This window comes from Bombina bombina, chromosome 1 (assembly GCF_027579735.1).
Source record: "Bombina bombina isolate aBomBom1 chromosome 1, aBomBom1.pri, whole genome shotgun sequence".
Lineage (NCBI taxonomy): Eukaryota > Metazoa > Chordata > Amphibia > Anura > Bombinatoridae > Bombina > Bombina bombina.
Genome location: NC_069499.1, coordinates 1,342,736,140 through 1,342,749,502, shown reverse-complemented (window position 1 = coordinate 1,342,749,502; position 13,363 = coordinate 1,342,736,140). Strand labels below are relative to the sequence as shown.

Sequence of the window (13,363 nt, the reverse complement as noted above, 5' to 3'; positions counted from 1 at the left end):
TGCATCTACCAGCACATAAGTGTGCTCGTTAAAAATGTGAGTACTCATTTGGCATTCTGTGTCTGTTGTACCACATTAGTCTAGTTGTTCTGCACATTAGGCGCCCCTTGTCTTCTCTCTCACTTCTAGGAATACATCCAGGTAGGAGTACCAGGAGTGGGTGAGCTGATACGCCCCAATATATATCAGTCCGTACCTACTAGCACATAAAAGAGTGTTCATTTGAAATGTGAGTACCCATTTGGCATTTGAAGTAATTGATTTTCACCTGTCTAGTTGATCTGCACATGAGGCGCCCCTCTGTTTTTCTCTCTCGTCTTATAACATAGAAAAGGGTTGTACACTTTTTTTTTGCTTCATAAATTTTATATAGATTTATCAACCACTGCTTTAGGTTATAAATTTGTGTGTGCAATGTGCTTTGCCGTTACTTGGTTTTCTACTAGTTTGGTGCAAGCAGGGCCGAATTGGGCCACCGGGAAAAATCCCAGTGGGCCGGCAGCTGCACATAGGATGTGGAGAGCAAGCAGTGAGTGCAGCAGTGTGTGAAGAAGCGCAGTGGCCGTTACTTTGCCCCAAAATTGTATTTATTGTTGTGACATGATGTAATTTTAAAAACGGTGATGCCCCAATATATATCAATCCGTACCTACTAGCACATAAGAGTGTTCATTTGAAATGCGAGTACCCATTTGGCATTTGAAGTAATTGATTTTCACTTTTCTAGTTGATCTGCACATGAGGCGCCCCTTTGTTTTTCACTGACCCAATTTTGGGACTATAACCATATTGTATGTATACAGCACACAGAGAAAGTCCAGCACTCACAAGCTCTCAGCTAAGATTAAAAGCAAAACTGGAAGAGTTAGTTACTGCATCTGGCCAAATGGGACAAGCCCAGGTACCACGTCAAGGTCTCTTCCAAAACCTGAGTCCCTAAGCAGCCACACAATGCAAGCTCTCAATCCAACAAACTGGGAACAAGTGAAGGGTGCACAGGCTTATGTAATCACCCTAGACATATACAAAACACAGAAGGGGACTGCACTCTCATACCGGACTGGGTACACATCCCATGACCCTGCAACTTGCACAGCCCTGGGTGCACAATAGCATTCTCAGGAAGCTGCACTGTCCCCAAAGTCACAGGCAGTTAACCCTAGACAGGTCTGGGTGCAAGGCCTATAGGGAAAATTACAAAACAAATTAATACAGCACACAGAGAAAGTCCAGCACTCACATATTGTATGTATAGTCACACATTTGCATATGTGGTATATTTGGTTTAAAAAACATTGCCAGATTTTTTATTTTTTCACCGTTTTAATTTTTTTCAGGACGTTTAATTCTAGTATATGCGCCTCCTCTTTTCTCAATTCCCTTTTTTTATGTTAGGTGTTTAACAACTTGATTTGGCCCAATAACAAAGTATGTATAACTCATGAGTAACCACTAAACATGAAACAATATCAATAAGTAGTTTTTTTTTTGTTTTTTGTTTTTTAAATTAAAAGCTAGAGGTTACATAGGGCCAGATATTCAAAAGATTCTACAGACCGAGAAAAAAACAAAAAACTGCCTTTCTGGCCTAGTCAGCCTCACAGTCAGTCGATATTTTCTAAAAAAGGGGGCAGACCCGAGAAGAGCCGGCAAGGGGTGATGCCATAGGATATAATGGGGAGCACTACGTCAGCTAAACATCGCTACTTTCAGTGCATGGGGGGCATAATTAAAGGGTTCCTACACAGCACAGACAGTGCACGCACTGAAGTCACACACTGTCAGAACACTTCAAATATTGTCTGTGTGACCTTAGTGCAACTACACCTACACTACCTGCCTCACACTGAAAAGTCTTCTTCATCTTCATGAGGGCGGGCCTCTTCCATCTGTCTTCCAACCGATCCTTCTTCATGCGGTCCCCCGTCCTACACTGAAGCTTGAATCAGAGGTTCCTCTTTATACTTGTATAGGGGTGCCCTAACATTTCCATTAGCTGAATTTTTAATTTAGTGCAATCAACCAATAGAAAACCCTTTCATTGTATTGGTTAAGAATTTAAAGGTCAGCCAAAAGAAATGCAAGGCCACTCCTATATAAGGAGGAACCTTGCATTCAAGCATTAGTGTGTGACAGGGACTGCATGAAGGATCGGATTGAAGACAGAAGATTAAGAGGACGCCGCCATGAAGAAAGAAGAGAAGCACAGCTGGAGTAAAGTTGGCCAGTACAAACTTTGGGGGTGGGATTTTTAATATTAGTTTTTCACCTTTAAAAGGGACAGTCTAGGCCAAAATAAACTTTCATGATTCAGATAGAGCATGTAATTTTAAACAATTTTCCAATTTACTTTTATCACCAATTTTGCTTTGTTCTCTTGGTATTCTTAGTTGATAGCTTAACCTAGGAGGTTCATATGCCAATTTCTTAGATCTTGAAGGCCACCTCTTTTCAGAATGCATATTAACAGTTTTTCACCACTAAAGGGTGTTAGTTCACGTATTTCATATAGATAACACTGTGCTCGTGCACGTGAAGTTATCTGGGAGCAGGCACTGATTGGCTAAACTGCAAGTCTGTCAAAATAACTGAAATAAAGGGGCAGTTTGCAGAGGCTTAGATACAAGATAATCACAGAGGTTAAAAGTATATTATTATAACTGTGTTGGTTATGCAAAATTGAGGAATGGGTAATAAAGGGATTATCTTTTAAAACAATAAAAATTCTGGTGTAGACTGTCCCTTTAAGGTTTTTTAGTTTAGGATTTTTTTCCCCTAAAAGAGCTGAAACACTTTAGGGCAATGCTCTACTAAATGCCCTTTTCAGAGCAATCTTTTTTTCTATTTTTCATTACGGTTGTATTTTTTTTTTTTTTTGTGTTTGTATATTAAGTTAATTTGAAAAAAGAATTACTTTATATTGTTCCTGAAAAAAATTTTTTTTTTGAACAATTAAAAATAATGACTGTTATTCAGAGAAATTCCCAGAGTGTCAAATTGCTTTAAACAAGGACACATTTCAAAGACTTAAATAATTCAAATTTCAAACTAAAGACAGTAATTGACAGTTTGATACATGTTTTAGGATGTTTTGCAGGGCAATAGATTGCAAAATAAAAATGTAAGAAATTCTATAGGTTTTTAAATATTCATATGGTTTGATGCCATGATCCCATTTTAGGTACTGGAGGTGCTCTCCGTGCTCCCGTCTGTCAGTGGGTAAGCCATGAATAGCTTAAGCTGGCTTCTCAGGCTTTGAATACAGATAGATTTTTGCACCATAATTTCATCCAGTTTTGCCACATATTCTTTAAAATCTGAATTTGGCATTTGGTTAAGTAGCAGCTCTTCCCTTGTACACAAAGCTATCATTTTATTAATTTGTTCACGATGTGCCTGGACAACCAGCTGCCATGCTCTTTCAATGGCTCTCGCATGTGGGCTTAACGTATCCAAGGCAGAAGTTGGGCTGTCTATGGAGGGCCTGATTCTAGGACTCTTCTGTGTAACTGCATGATAAAGGTTCTTTGGCATTTTTTTGAGCAAACATATTTCATAAGCTTATTTTTTTAGGTGTTAGAGTTCAGAATCTTTAATAGGCAACATAAAAGTCTTCAAAAGAGTCACTAGATTTTGTTCCTTCAGGTTTCTGAACCTTTGGGGTACTTTTAAAAAAAGTCATATTATCTGTAGTCTCCTCAGTATCGGCATCGTAATATTGACTGAACAGATGATCATGTGCAGTACAAACAAAAGCTAAAGAAGTATCCCTTACATTTACAGAGTTATTTGTGCTACAACCCGATAGCCCTAAGTTTTCCTCTTGTAATAAACCTTTATTATCTTGATGAATTACAGTGATCAGGGTCATCCCATTCTTGTAACAGCCCACTAGAAGAATTATGCAAATTTAAACTTTTATTATACCTAAGCACATGTTTGACAATCTCAGACACATTCTTTCCAGGAGATTTATCAGTACTTCTTTCACTGGCAGAATCCAATGACCAGACTCCTTTAGAGTTTAGATATTTTGCCCTATGCTCTGATTTTGCAGACAACGGAGATTCCACAGACCAGTTGTCCTGAAGAAGAGACACACTTAAAGGGGCCATTAAAGCGGACACAGACGCTTCATCACAATGTTGGTTCAGCAGTTTCATCTAGCACATTCATTCTGTCCTTTTCACTTGCTTTAGAAACCATTATGCAATCTGATCGATCACTTTGTTCCTGTAATTTTGATAAACTATTGATAACATTTTTTCTCTCCATATTTTCAATTTCTGATGAATATTTTACTTTCTGTACAGAATGTGTTATATTCTCATGAGAAGAGTAACGTTTTTCAGGTGTATTACTGACTTCTGAAAAATTAAAGGCACTACTGGAATCTACTGAATTCCAAAAGGTTTTTCCGTTCATTGTAATTATCATAAGCAATTTGTTCTTTGTTTACGGAGAACCCAGAACCATCATTATATCCCCAGCTAATTGCCTTTGTGAGATTCTACAAAGGTCATTTGAGGTTCCCTTTCAATTACCTTTCTATTTTCTGTTCCAGGTGATTCTTGATGGAGAAAAAAAATTAAAGTTTTTCACAAAGTGCTTCCTTTCTCCTTTCTTTAGGGTTGGAGGCATATGAGAAAAAGAGCCTTCACTAAAGTCACTGTCATCAAGGTCTTCAAGACGCACTCTTTCTTCATTCGGAGACCCTGAAGTAGGACTGCCACTCTGTATTCTGACCTCTTGCATCTTGTATTGATTCATTGTTTTTCTTAATGGGTGACATTGCAATTTCTGCAGAAGAATAGGTTGTTGTTGAAACTGCTGGTGGTAATATCGTAAATGTTGCTCCCTTTCTTTCTGTTGTGGAAGATTGCTAGTCCAGCATTCAAAATGAATATCTGTCTGTCTGCTAATACTTACTATCAGAATCTTTGCAATCAGGTGGTTTATAATTCTGCGTTCCAGGAACCAGTCCTCATCTAGACACAATTTGCTTCTGCACTGGTTGTATGGATCTTTGCAATACCGTTTGCTGAAGACCAGTCTGAATTTTATTTTGTTGGTCATCGCTCGTTTCAGTAACTGGTTCGCTTTTTAACACTAGAATTCTTGTTTGCAGCATTTTTATACTGCAAAGATTGTTCCTCTGTCTTCTTTTACCCATTATTTTCTGATTTTACAATCCCTTTAATTGGAGTAGTATGACTGAGCCATACATGACTTAAATTCCCTTTACATGCAGCAGTCTTGCTCATGAATTTTGGAGTGGTTGAGAAGGGAATATTTGCTGGATGAAAGACGGAAGGGTATGTCTTAGGTTTTGCCGAACCAGAGGTAGAATTGAATTGATTTGTAATCCCAGTTTTACTTTCTTTGGCGAAACCTTTTCTCCAAGAGTAGAGAGAGAGTTCTGTACACGCTTTGGAGAGGCTGGTGCATCCGATCTGACTCGATTTAAGCAAGATGAAGAACATTTAATTCCTCTTTTTAGCTCTTTAACCCTGTCTGCGTAACGTAATGTGTTCAGTGTGTGCTCGGTAGCTACGTGACTTGGAGACACATTAGCGATCATGCAGGTCTTGGAATTCCCAATGAATGAGTCCTTTAACACCTGAGTAAGTTTGCTTTGTCGGAAAGGAGTGTGTGCTTGTTCTTGATCCAGTGCGCGTATACACTCCTTAAGAGCAAGAAGACTCTGGTTTATTTCCGCTCCTTCCATTTTAGTTTGTTGGATTCTTTGGCATCAGAAGCCCTTTCACTTTCAGCCAAATCAATAAAAAAAGATTCTCCCAAGCTTCCTTCTAGCTGCATTTTTTATCTGGATTTGAATGATTGCATGGGACCGAGAGGAGTTTACTCCTGTGGCACCTCTGCTGCGCTCTGTGCTACCTTTCTGAATCATCTCTAGCAGTAAATCCACACCACTGACTTGAACTTCACGCAGGCCAACAATTTGTACTACGTGTTTACCATCTTCTCTTGCAAAAAGCCTCTTTCATCCGTTGAGCAAATCATACAGTTGTCCGCAGTAGATTTCATAAAAACTGATCAAAACAAAAATGATCTTTCCTGGAAGGCACGGACTCCAGCTGCTGGAATATGTCTTTTGCGGCGAGTGCATACAGCCCTGGATTTTTCTGAGTACCAATCATAGTATATGTTTTTCCAGCTCCTGTTTGTCCATAAGCAAAGCATGTGGCATTTCCACCGTTAAATACATGCTGAATGAGTGGATGAGCAGTCTTCATGTATACATCATGATTGCTGAAATCCTCACTAAAGACTTCATCAAAATAAAATATGTGCTGAAGAATATATTCTGAGATTTTCTACTTTTTTCTCATATATTGATATGGTTTCTTTATCTTCCACTGTAACCACATTAATTTCTCCACGTCTTTCTTCCCTTAACCCCAGGGGGCGCTTTCTGACACAAACTCTTATTTTGTCTGTTTCTCTCCACGATGCATCTTTTTCTGATGTGTTGGACCTTAAGCAAGTCTGGGGCACTCCATAGTTGTATCCAGACACATAAGCCACTCTGTGAATAACAGGAGTTTCATGGTCACCGAGGCTAGTGACTCTGTCCTTTGCGGTATATAGTTTAGCATGATTGCTCTTTGCTGTGCAGGTGGCATTAGTATCTAAAGGCACTGGGAAAAATGTGTTATAATCTGGATCGGCTTGTAGAGCGGTTTCACATTGTTCTCCTTTGTGCAGTTGTTGTTAGACAGACCACTTAATTAAGAAGAATCAAAGAGTCTGTTGTCTTTCATAGAACAGTGATTTTTAACCTTTTTTTTGCCGTGGCACACTTTTACATTAAAAAATCCTGTGGCACACCACCATCCCAAAATTTAAAAAAAAAAAAAACCACACATTGTAGCCTAATACAGCATATATATATATATATACACACACATACACAAACACATACATACTGTATGTATAGTGCTGTTATGCCATGCTTCCTACAAACTACCCCTGCACTTGGAGTAAAAAACAAGCAAAGTTTAAAAAATATGTCACACTGTTGTCAGTCTGCCGTGGCACACCTGAGGATCTCTCACGGCACACTAGTGTGCCACGGCACACTGGTTGAAAAACACTGTCATAGAAGATGAATCAAAGTGTAGCTGCCTTCGTGGGCCTGATCTGGTTTTCATAGGATGGAGGTAAACACAACCGGGTTGAAGAGGAGTCTCAGATTTGTCAGCTGACACGCTCTGGATGATTTTAATTAGCTGGAAGAGGCGCTTGCAGTCCTCCATGTTATGCAAACCTAAGTAGGAGTAATCCTTCATAGTGATCTCTGCCAGATCCTTGATTCTATACTTGAAACGGGGTGCCCCCTTGCCTCAGATGGGATTTGCATCTCATCCCGACACAAGCCCCGGTCGGTGCCTCATGCTTCCGTTACTACAATAAGTCCAAGTGCACGCCGTCCTCATCCCCCGCACGGCCACCAACTGTCTGTCACAGCTGTGATGTTTCCACAGAAACGCCTCAGGCGTTTATTTTTTGTAAATGTAGAGTTTATTTTGGTAACTTAGGGGGTCTTAGCTTAGAAATGGGGCGTTAGGTAGTTAAGCAGTGTAGGGTCAGTTTGCGGCGGTGGTATAGAGGGTTAAGCAGTGTAGGGTTAGTTTACGGCGGTGGTATAGAGGGTTAAGCAGTGTAGGGTTAGTTTGCGGCAGTGGTATAGAGGGTTAAGCAGTGTAGGGTTAATTTGCGGCGGTGGTATAGGGGTTAAGCAGTGTAGGGTTAGTTTGCGCTGGTGGTATAGGGGTTAAGCAGTGTAGGGTTAGTTTGCGCTGGTGGTATATGTCGGTTTAGGGTACATAGGTTTATTAGGCTCAGTACTATACATTTAAAAAGGACCCTTTACATCGTCGATATCAGTGTCGATGCGAATTGGAATATTTCCCCAGCATCCCCACCCATTCTGATGTATAGTAAAATGCCCCTCTGCAATGATACCTGTTAACAATAATGTCGACACGACTATTTCGCTCGCATTCGGCATTGCGCCAGATCCCTTTTAAATAAATCGCTGAATTGCAGCACTTTTCGATCATCGGTGCCATAGACACAAGTATGTTAACACAATAATAAACTAAATCTCTATAAATAAAGATTACTAACCTTATCACTGCAATGGGTGTTGTTGATATGACACAGCCAAATGCGGCAGTGCAGATAGACATCTGTGTAATTAATAAAGTGAAACATCTGCATGGAGAAGCAAGCCAGTGAATAGTCTTTTGTGCTAAGAATTTCCACTGTAGAGTCATTGGCTTTTCTGTAGTGGAGAAAATTATACAATTCAGTGGGTATTATTATTATCGGTTATTTGTAGAGCGCCAACAGATTCCTAAACTATGGTCACTTTGCTGAAGACTTCCTACTTAAAGGGACAGTTTACTCAAAAAATGTCTCCCCTTTAATTTGTTCCCAATGATCCACTTTACCTGCTGAAGTGTATTAAATTGTTTATAAGTATTTCCATTAACCTTATATTGGCATTTGAATTAGTTTATTTAGCCTGTGGTATCCCCACCCATCCTGAAAGTTTTTGGCCACGAGGCCAAGCTGTATTATCACAGCCTGTAGAAGAAATTACACTCCCAGTGGGTTATAGAAGAGATAAGGTAATAAAATGTTAATTTTCTATTGTTCTCTCCAAGTATTGGTGATTGGTTTATGGACAGATATAAGATAAAGAAGCAGGTATATGTACACAATGTGATAATGTAATGAGATCTGATTATACCTACAAGCTCAACCCATTTTATTAGGTTGTGGCGTCAAAACACAAAATCAGCTCATTCATATACACAAATAAGCCTTAAAAAAAGCAAATCTCATACATTGTATACTCTGCAGCTGGTAAAAAAAGTAATTGGAAACACATTAAGGGAAAACAATTTTATAGTATACTGTCCCTTTAACCACACCTTTCAAATTTATTGCTGCAACATAGTCCTTTGCATCTAATGCCTTAACATATTTTTGCTGTCTATAAATATTTTTTTCTTGCATGTCTCAGATACAGTATACAATTTTAAACTTTCCAGCGTACTTCTTTATCAAGCTTGCTTCATTCTCTTGGTATTCTTTGCTGAAGGAGCAGAAATACAGTCAGTAGCAAGCTGAACACCTCAGATTAACCAGACAAGACACATAGCGTATATGCGGCCACCAATCAGCAGCTGCTCATGATCATACCTAGGTATGATTTTCAAAGAAAGACCAAAACAATGAAGCAAAATAGATCATGGAAGTAAATTGGAAAGATGATTAAAATTATATGCACGGGGTCAAGAATGTTGAAGTTCCTGTTATTTAAATGAAGATAGGTTAGAGACATTTGTATGAGAACAGAACAAGCTTTAGCAGATAAAGGAACAGATGAAGTATCAAAAATACCCATTAATGATGATTGGATGTCTTATCTTGTCGCTGTGATTAGCTGAAGGGGTTGCCCAGCACTCCTCCAATTTGAGTCTAAAGGTTTCTACCGTATGCCCATAAATTTGAAGCCGTGTATAGAACCTGTGACTGAGTGGGATAATTGGACTTTTTTCATAAGTATCCAAGAACTCTGATGTGGGATGGAGTGTCATGGTCACGTTAAACATTCCCTCCTTCACCATAAAGGTCACCATCCTAGATACCAGAAAGGAAAAAATGGAAATATGAAAGATATGACAACCTGAAGTTTGCCCATCTAGCAAGCATTTAAAAAACAAACAAAAAACAAACAAAAAAACACAAAAACACACACAAAAAAAAAAAAAAAACAGCAATAATCTTTCCTGCAATGATTAAAACTCCTTTATCAAGTGTCGAGCAGACATGATTGCTTGTGCAGGGGTTGTCAATCATCCCAATTCTATCGAACGATGCTTCTTAACTTTAGTTTCTGGCGAGCCGGAAACGATGGGTGTCCAAAGCAGCATCTGCAGCTTGTTAAATGGAGTCCATTGTGTCCAGTTCCATTAATATCATGGCTCTAAAGGCTTAACTTAAAAACGGACAGGAAAACCCAAAATTTTCTTTCATGATTCGTATAGAACATACAATTTCAAACAAATTTCCAATTTACTTCTATTATCAAATTTGCTTAATTCTCTTCTTATCCATTGCTGAAGGATCATTGCACTACTAGCAGCTAGCTGAACACATCTAGCTAACCACAAGAGACAAATGTGTGCTGGCACCAATCAGCAGCTAGCTCGCACTAGTGTAGTAGATTTGAGTTTTTTTTAACAAAAAGGATATCAAAGGAACGACCACATTTTAAAATAGACGTGAATTTAAAAGTGTCTTAAAATAACATGCTCTATTTGAATCATGCAAGTTTAAATTTTGACTTTCCTATACATTAAGGCAGTTAAAGCAGCTGAAGTACAAGGCTGGGCTATGTCCAAGAAGGTGCATTAAGTTCCACACATCAGACTTACAGACCTTCTGTTAATAGTGCCAACTGTGTTACCTGCGCTAAAGGTAGTGCTATTTGTGACCTGGATGTCAGTAGTGACCCTGCAAGTTTTTTTGTGCCAAGATCTATGGAGGAGGTGTTAAAGGGACAGCCCTACAATATAATTTTTTTTGTTTTAAAAAATACATAATCCATTTATTACCCTTTCCCCAGTTTTTCATAACCAATACAGTTATATTAATATTCTTTTTACCTCTGATTACCTTGTATCTAAGATCCATATGACAGTCCCCTGATCACATGACTGACTATTATCTATTGACTTGCATTTAGCATTGTGTTGTGCTAAATCTTAAATAACTTTCTGTGCCTGACTCACGTGAACTATCAAGTCTCTTGTTCTCAAAAGCAATTTAAAAAGCATGTGATTTGAGGCAGCCCTCAAGGGCTTAGAAATGAGCATATGAGCCTACCTAGGTTTAGTTTCAACTAAGAATACCTAAGAGAAAAAAGCTAATTTGATGATAAAAGTAAATTGGAAAGTTGATTAAAATTACAAATCCTATCTGAATAATGAAAGTTTAATTTTGACTAGACAGTCCCTTTAAATTGCCTCAGATAACAGTTTAGGGCTTGATTTTTTTTCTGTATGAAAGTCCTGGGGTTTGTTTCTGGCTTCTACCTTTGATCCTGACCCTGGCATGTTTCCCCAATTTATGATCCTTGTCTCATCCTCAAAAGGGACAGTTCACTGTAAAATGGTTTTCCCTATATGTGTTCCCCATGACTTGTTATACCAGCAGCAACATATAAAATGTATGCTAAAGTATGTTTCTTTTGCAAAATAAATAGCTGGATTTGCTCTTTGAAACCATAGCCCATCAAAATAGACTTGGCTTGCTGACAGATCAGATCTTGTTATCTTATCACTCAAATGCATCCCTTTCGTATCTGTACAATACTTGGAAAGAACAATTGACAATGAATCTTTTCCACCTCCCACTGAGTAATTCCTTCTGCTTGCTGTATTTACAAAATTTCTCAATAGCCTATACCTAGGTATAGAAACTTTCAGTATAGTTAGGGATACTATAGGCTAAATCAGCTATTTCAAAAATACCAATATAAAGGCTAAAGGAGCTATTTGTAAACAAATAAAATGAATCATTGGGAACAAATTAAAAGGAGAGAAAGTTTTTGGGTAAACTGTCCCTTTAACTGTACCTGCATCTCTAGACTGGTTACCTGTCTGCTGACCTCTGGATTATTCTCCTGCATTACCCTTTTGCAGTGATCTTTGCTTCCAGCTTTCCTATTATTGAACCTTGGCCTGGCTACTCCTCTGATGGTTATCCCCATCCTATCTAATAGCTCCTGCCTTGGAGATGATTCAAGCTTGTACTTGTAACACATCTGCAGAAATAGTTGCAATAAACCAAGGTAACTACCTTTTAACCTTATAAGAATTTCTCAGTTTCAGTAATCAGATGAAGTGTAGCTCATCTGTAAGCAGGGGAATTATAAAATCCTGGCATATTTGTAGTCATAAACACATGGCATTTGACAACCATTCTCATTTGGAAAGTATGGTCTAGAACAAGTCTTAAGACTTATTGTTGCAAATTTAATATATTAAAACAGAACTCCATATACACAATAAAAGTTGCAGGTTTTAGTTACAAGAGTAATTTCTTTGGTGGTCCCATCCAAAATGCTGGTTTTAGGGGGTGTGACATTACATAGACCAGTATTCATAAATTACGATACTGCATTCCATAAGTATGACTTCATACATAAATTAAAATGTTAATCTAAAAAGGTAACTTGGGTCTTAAAACCTTATGCAAAGGAATTTATGTTACACACGTTCTTAAAGGGACATTAAACACTTTGAGATGGTAATATAAAATGATAAATTGTATATATAAAACAACTCTGCAATATACTTTCATTATTTATTTTATCCTCTTTGCCTGTAATTCCATTCTGAAATTGTGAGCTTTTCAGTTCCTGTTAGAAATGGAAGTGCAGAACACTGTTAAATCCAGCACAACCATTGGCTGCACACTCTAATGACCTATGTATAACTGTCCCTAATTGGCCACAGCAGAGAAGGTAACACAAGTTACAACATGGCAGCTCCCAGTGTTTTATAAACACTAAAACTTTACTCTTATTTTGTTACTTTTTAAACAACTAATGAAACTTTAAAAAATACATCTACATGTTAGTCATGGACTAATCTTTTCTTTGAATGCATCATTCTATCTAGCGTGTATTTAGTGTTTAATGTCCCTTTAAACTGGTATAAAAAAAACAAAAAAAAAAAAAACCTCTCCCTCTCAAGTCGCTACTGTGCAGAACAGCAATACATACTGGTGGACAGCATCTACTGAGCATGAGGAATTAGGTTTAGATGCTCCAACAAATAACACTGTAGTTAAAGTTGTATAGTTTAACCTGAAAACTACATGTATGCAGATATGATTAAGGGCATTACCCGAAATGTTATGTATGGCATTTGTTATATAAAATAAGTTAGCTTGAATTTACAAAAATTGTGTTCCACACTATAGAACTGTATGAATACATCTAAAGGATATTCCCCAGGCTGTAAAATTATTTAAAAAACACCATGCAGTCTTACAATATAAAAAAATCCCACAAGGCGTGCACAGTTAACATATTATACAATATGTTAAACATAAAATACAAAATTGCGTAAGGTTAATTTTAATAAACTCTTTTGATGAGTGACTGATGTAATATAGTGAATACACAAAGCAATTAAAGTATCACAAATTTTATATAGCTCCTTTATGTGCTTTATAATATCCATTAACTTTGGAAGGAAACATTGTTTTGAGCCAATTTTAAAAAGGAACATCTTAAATTTAAAGGGACAGTCAA

General features: G+C 37.8%; 2 protein-coding genes across 2 annotated transcripts in view; both read right to left on the bottom strand.

Moving 5' to 3' along the window:
• Positions 1-13,363, bottom strand: part of LOC128664740 (uromodulin-like) — a 32,891-nt gene that overhangs the window by 2,964 nt on the left and 16,564 nt on the right. The window contains exons 4-5 of the mRNA XM_053719550.1: positions 9,439-9,678; positions 8,155-8,311 (exon numbers count right to left, since the gene is read on the bottom strand). Coding sequence (XP_053575525.1) covers positions 8,155-8,311; positions 9,439-9,678 — 397 coding nt within the window. The remainder of the gene's footprint in view (positions 1-8,154; positions 8,312-9,438; positions 9,679-13,363) is intronic.
• On the bottom strand, positions 5,261-7,280 carry LOC128643566 (kinesin-like protein KIF24). The gene is given in 6 exon segments (XM_053696410.1): positions 5,261-5,742; positions 5,745-5,802; positions 5,804-6,104; positions 6,106-6,336; positions 6,338-6,550; positions 7,105-7,280. Coding segments are annotated over 6 exon segments (1,461 nt in total).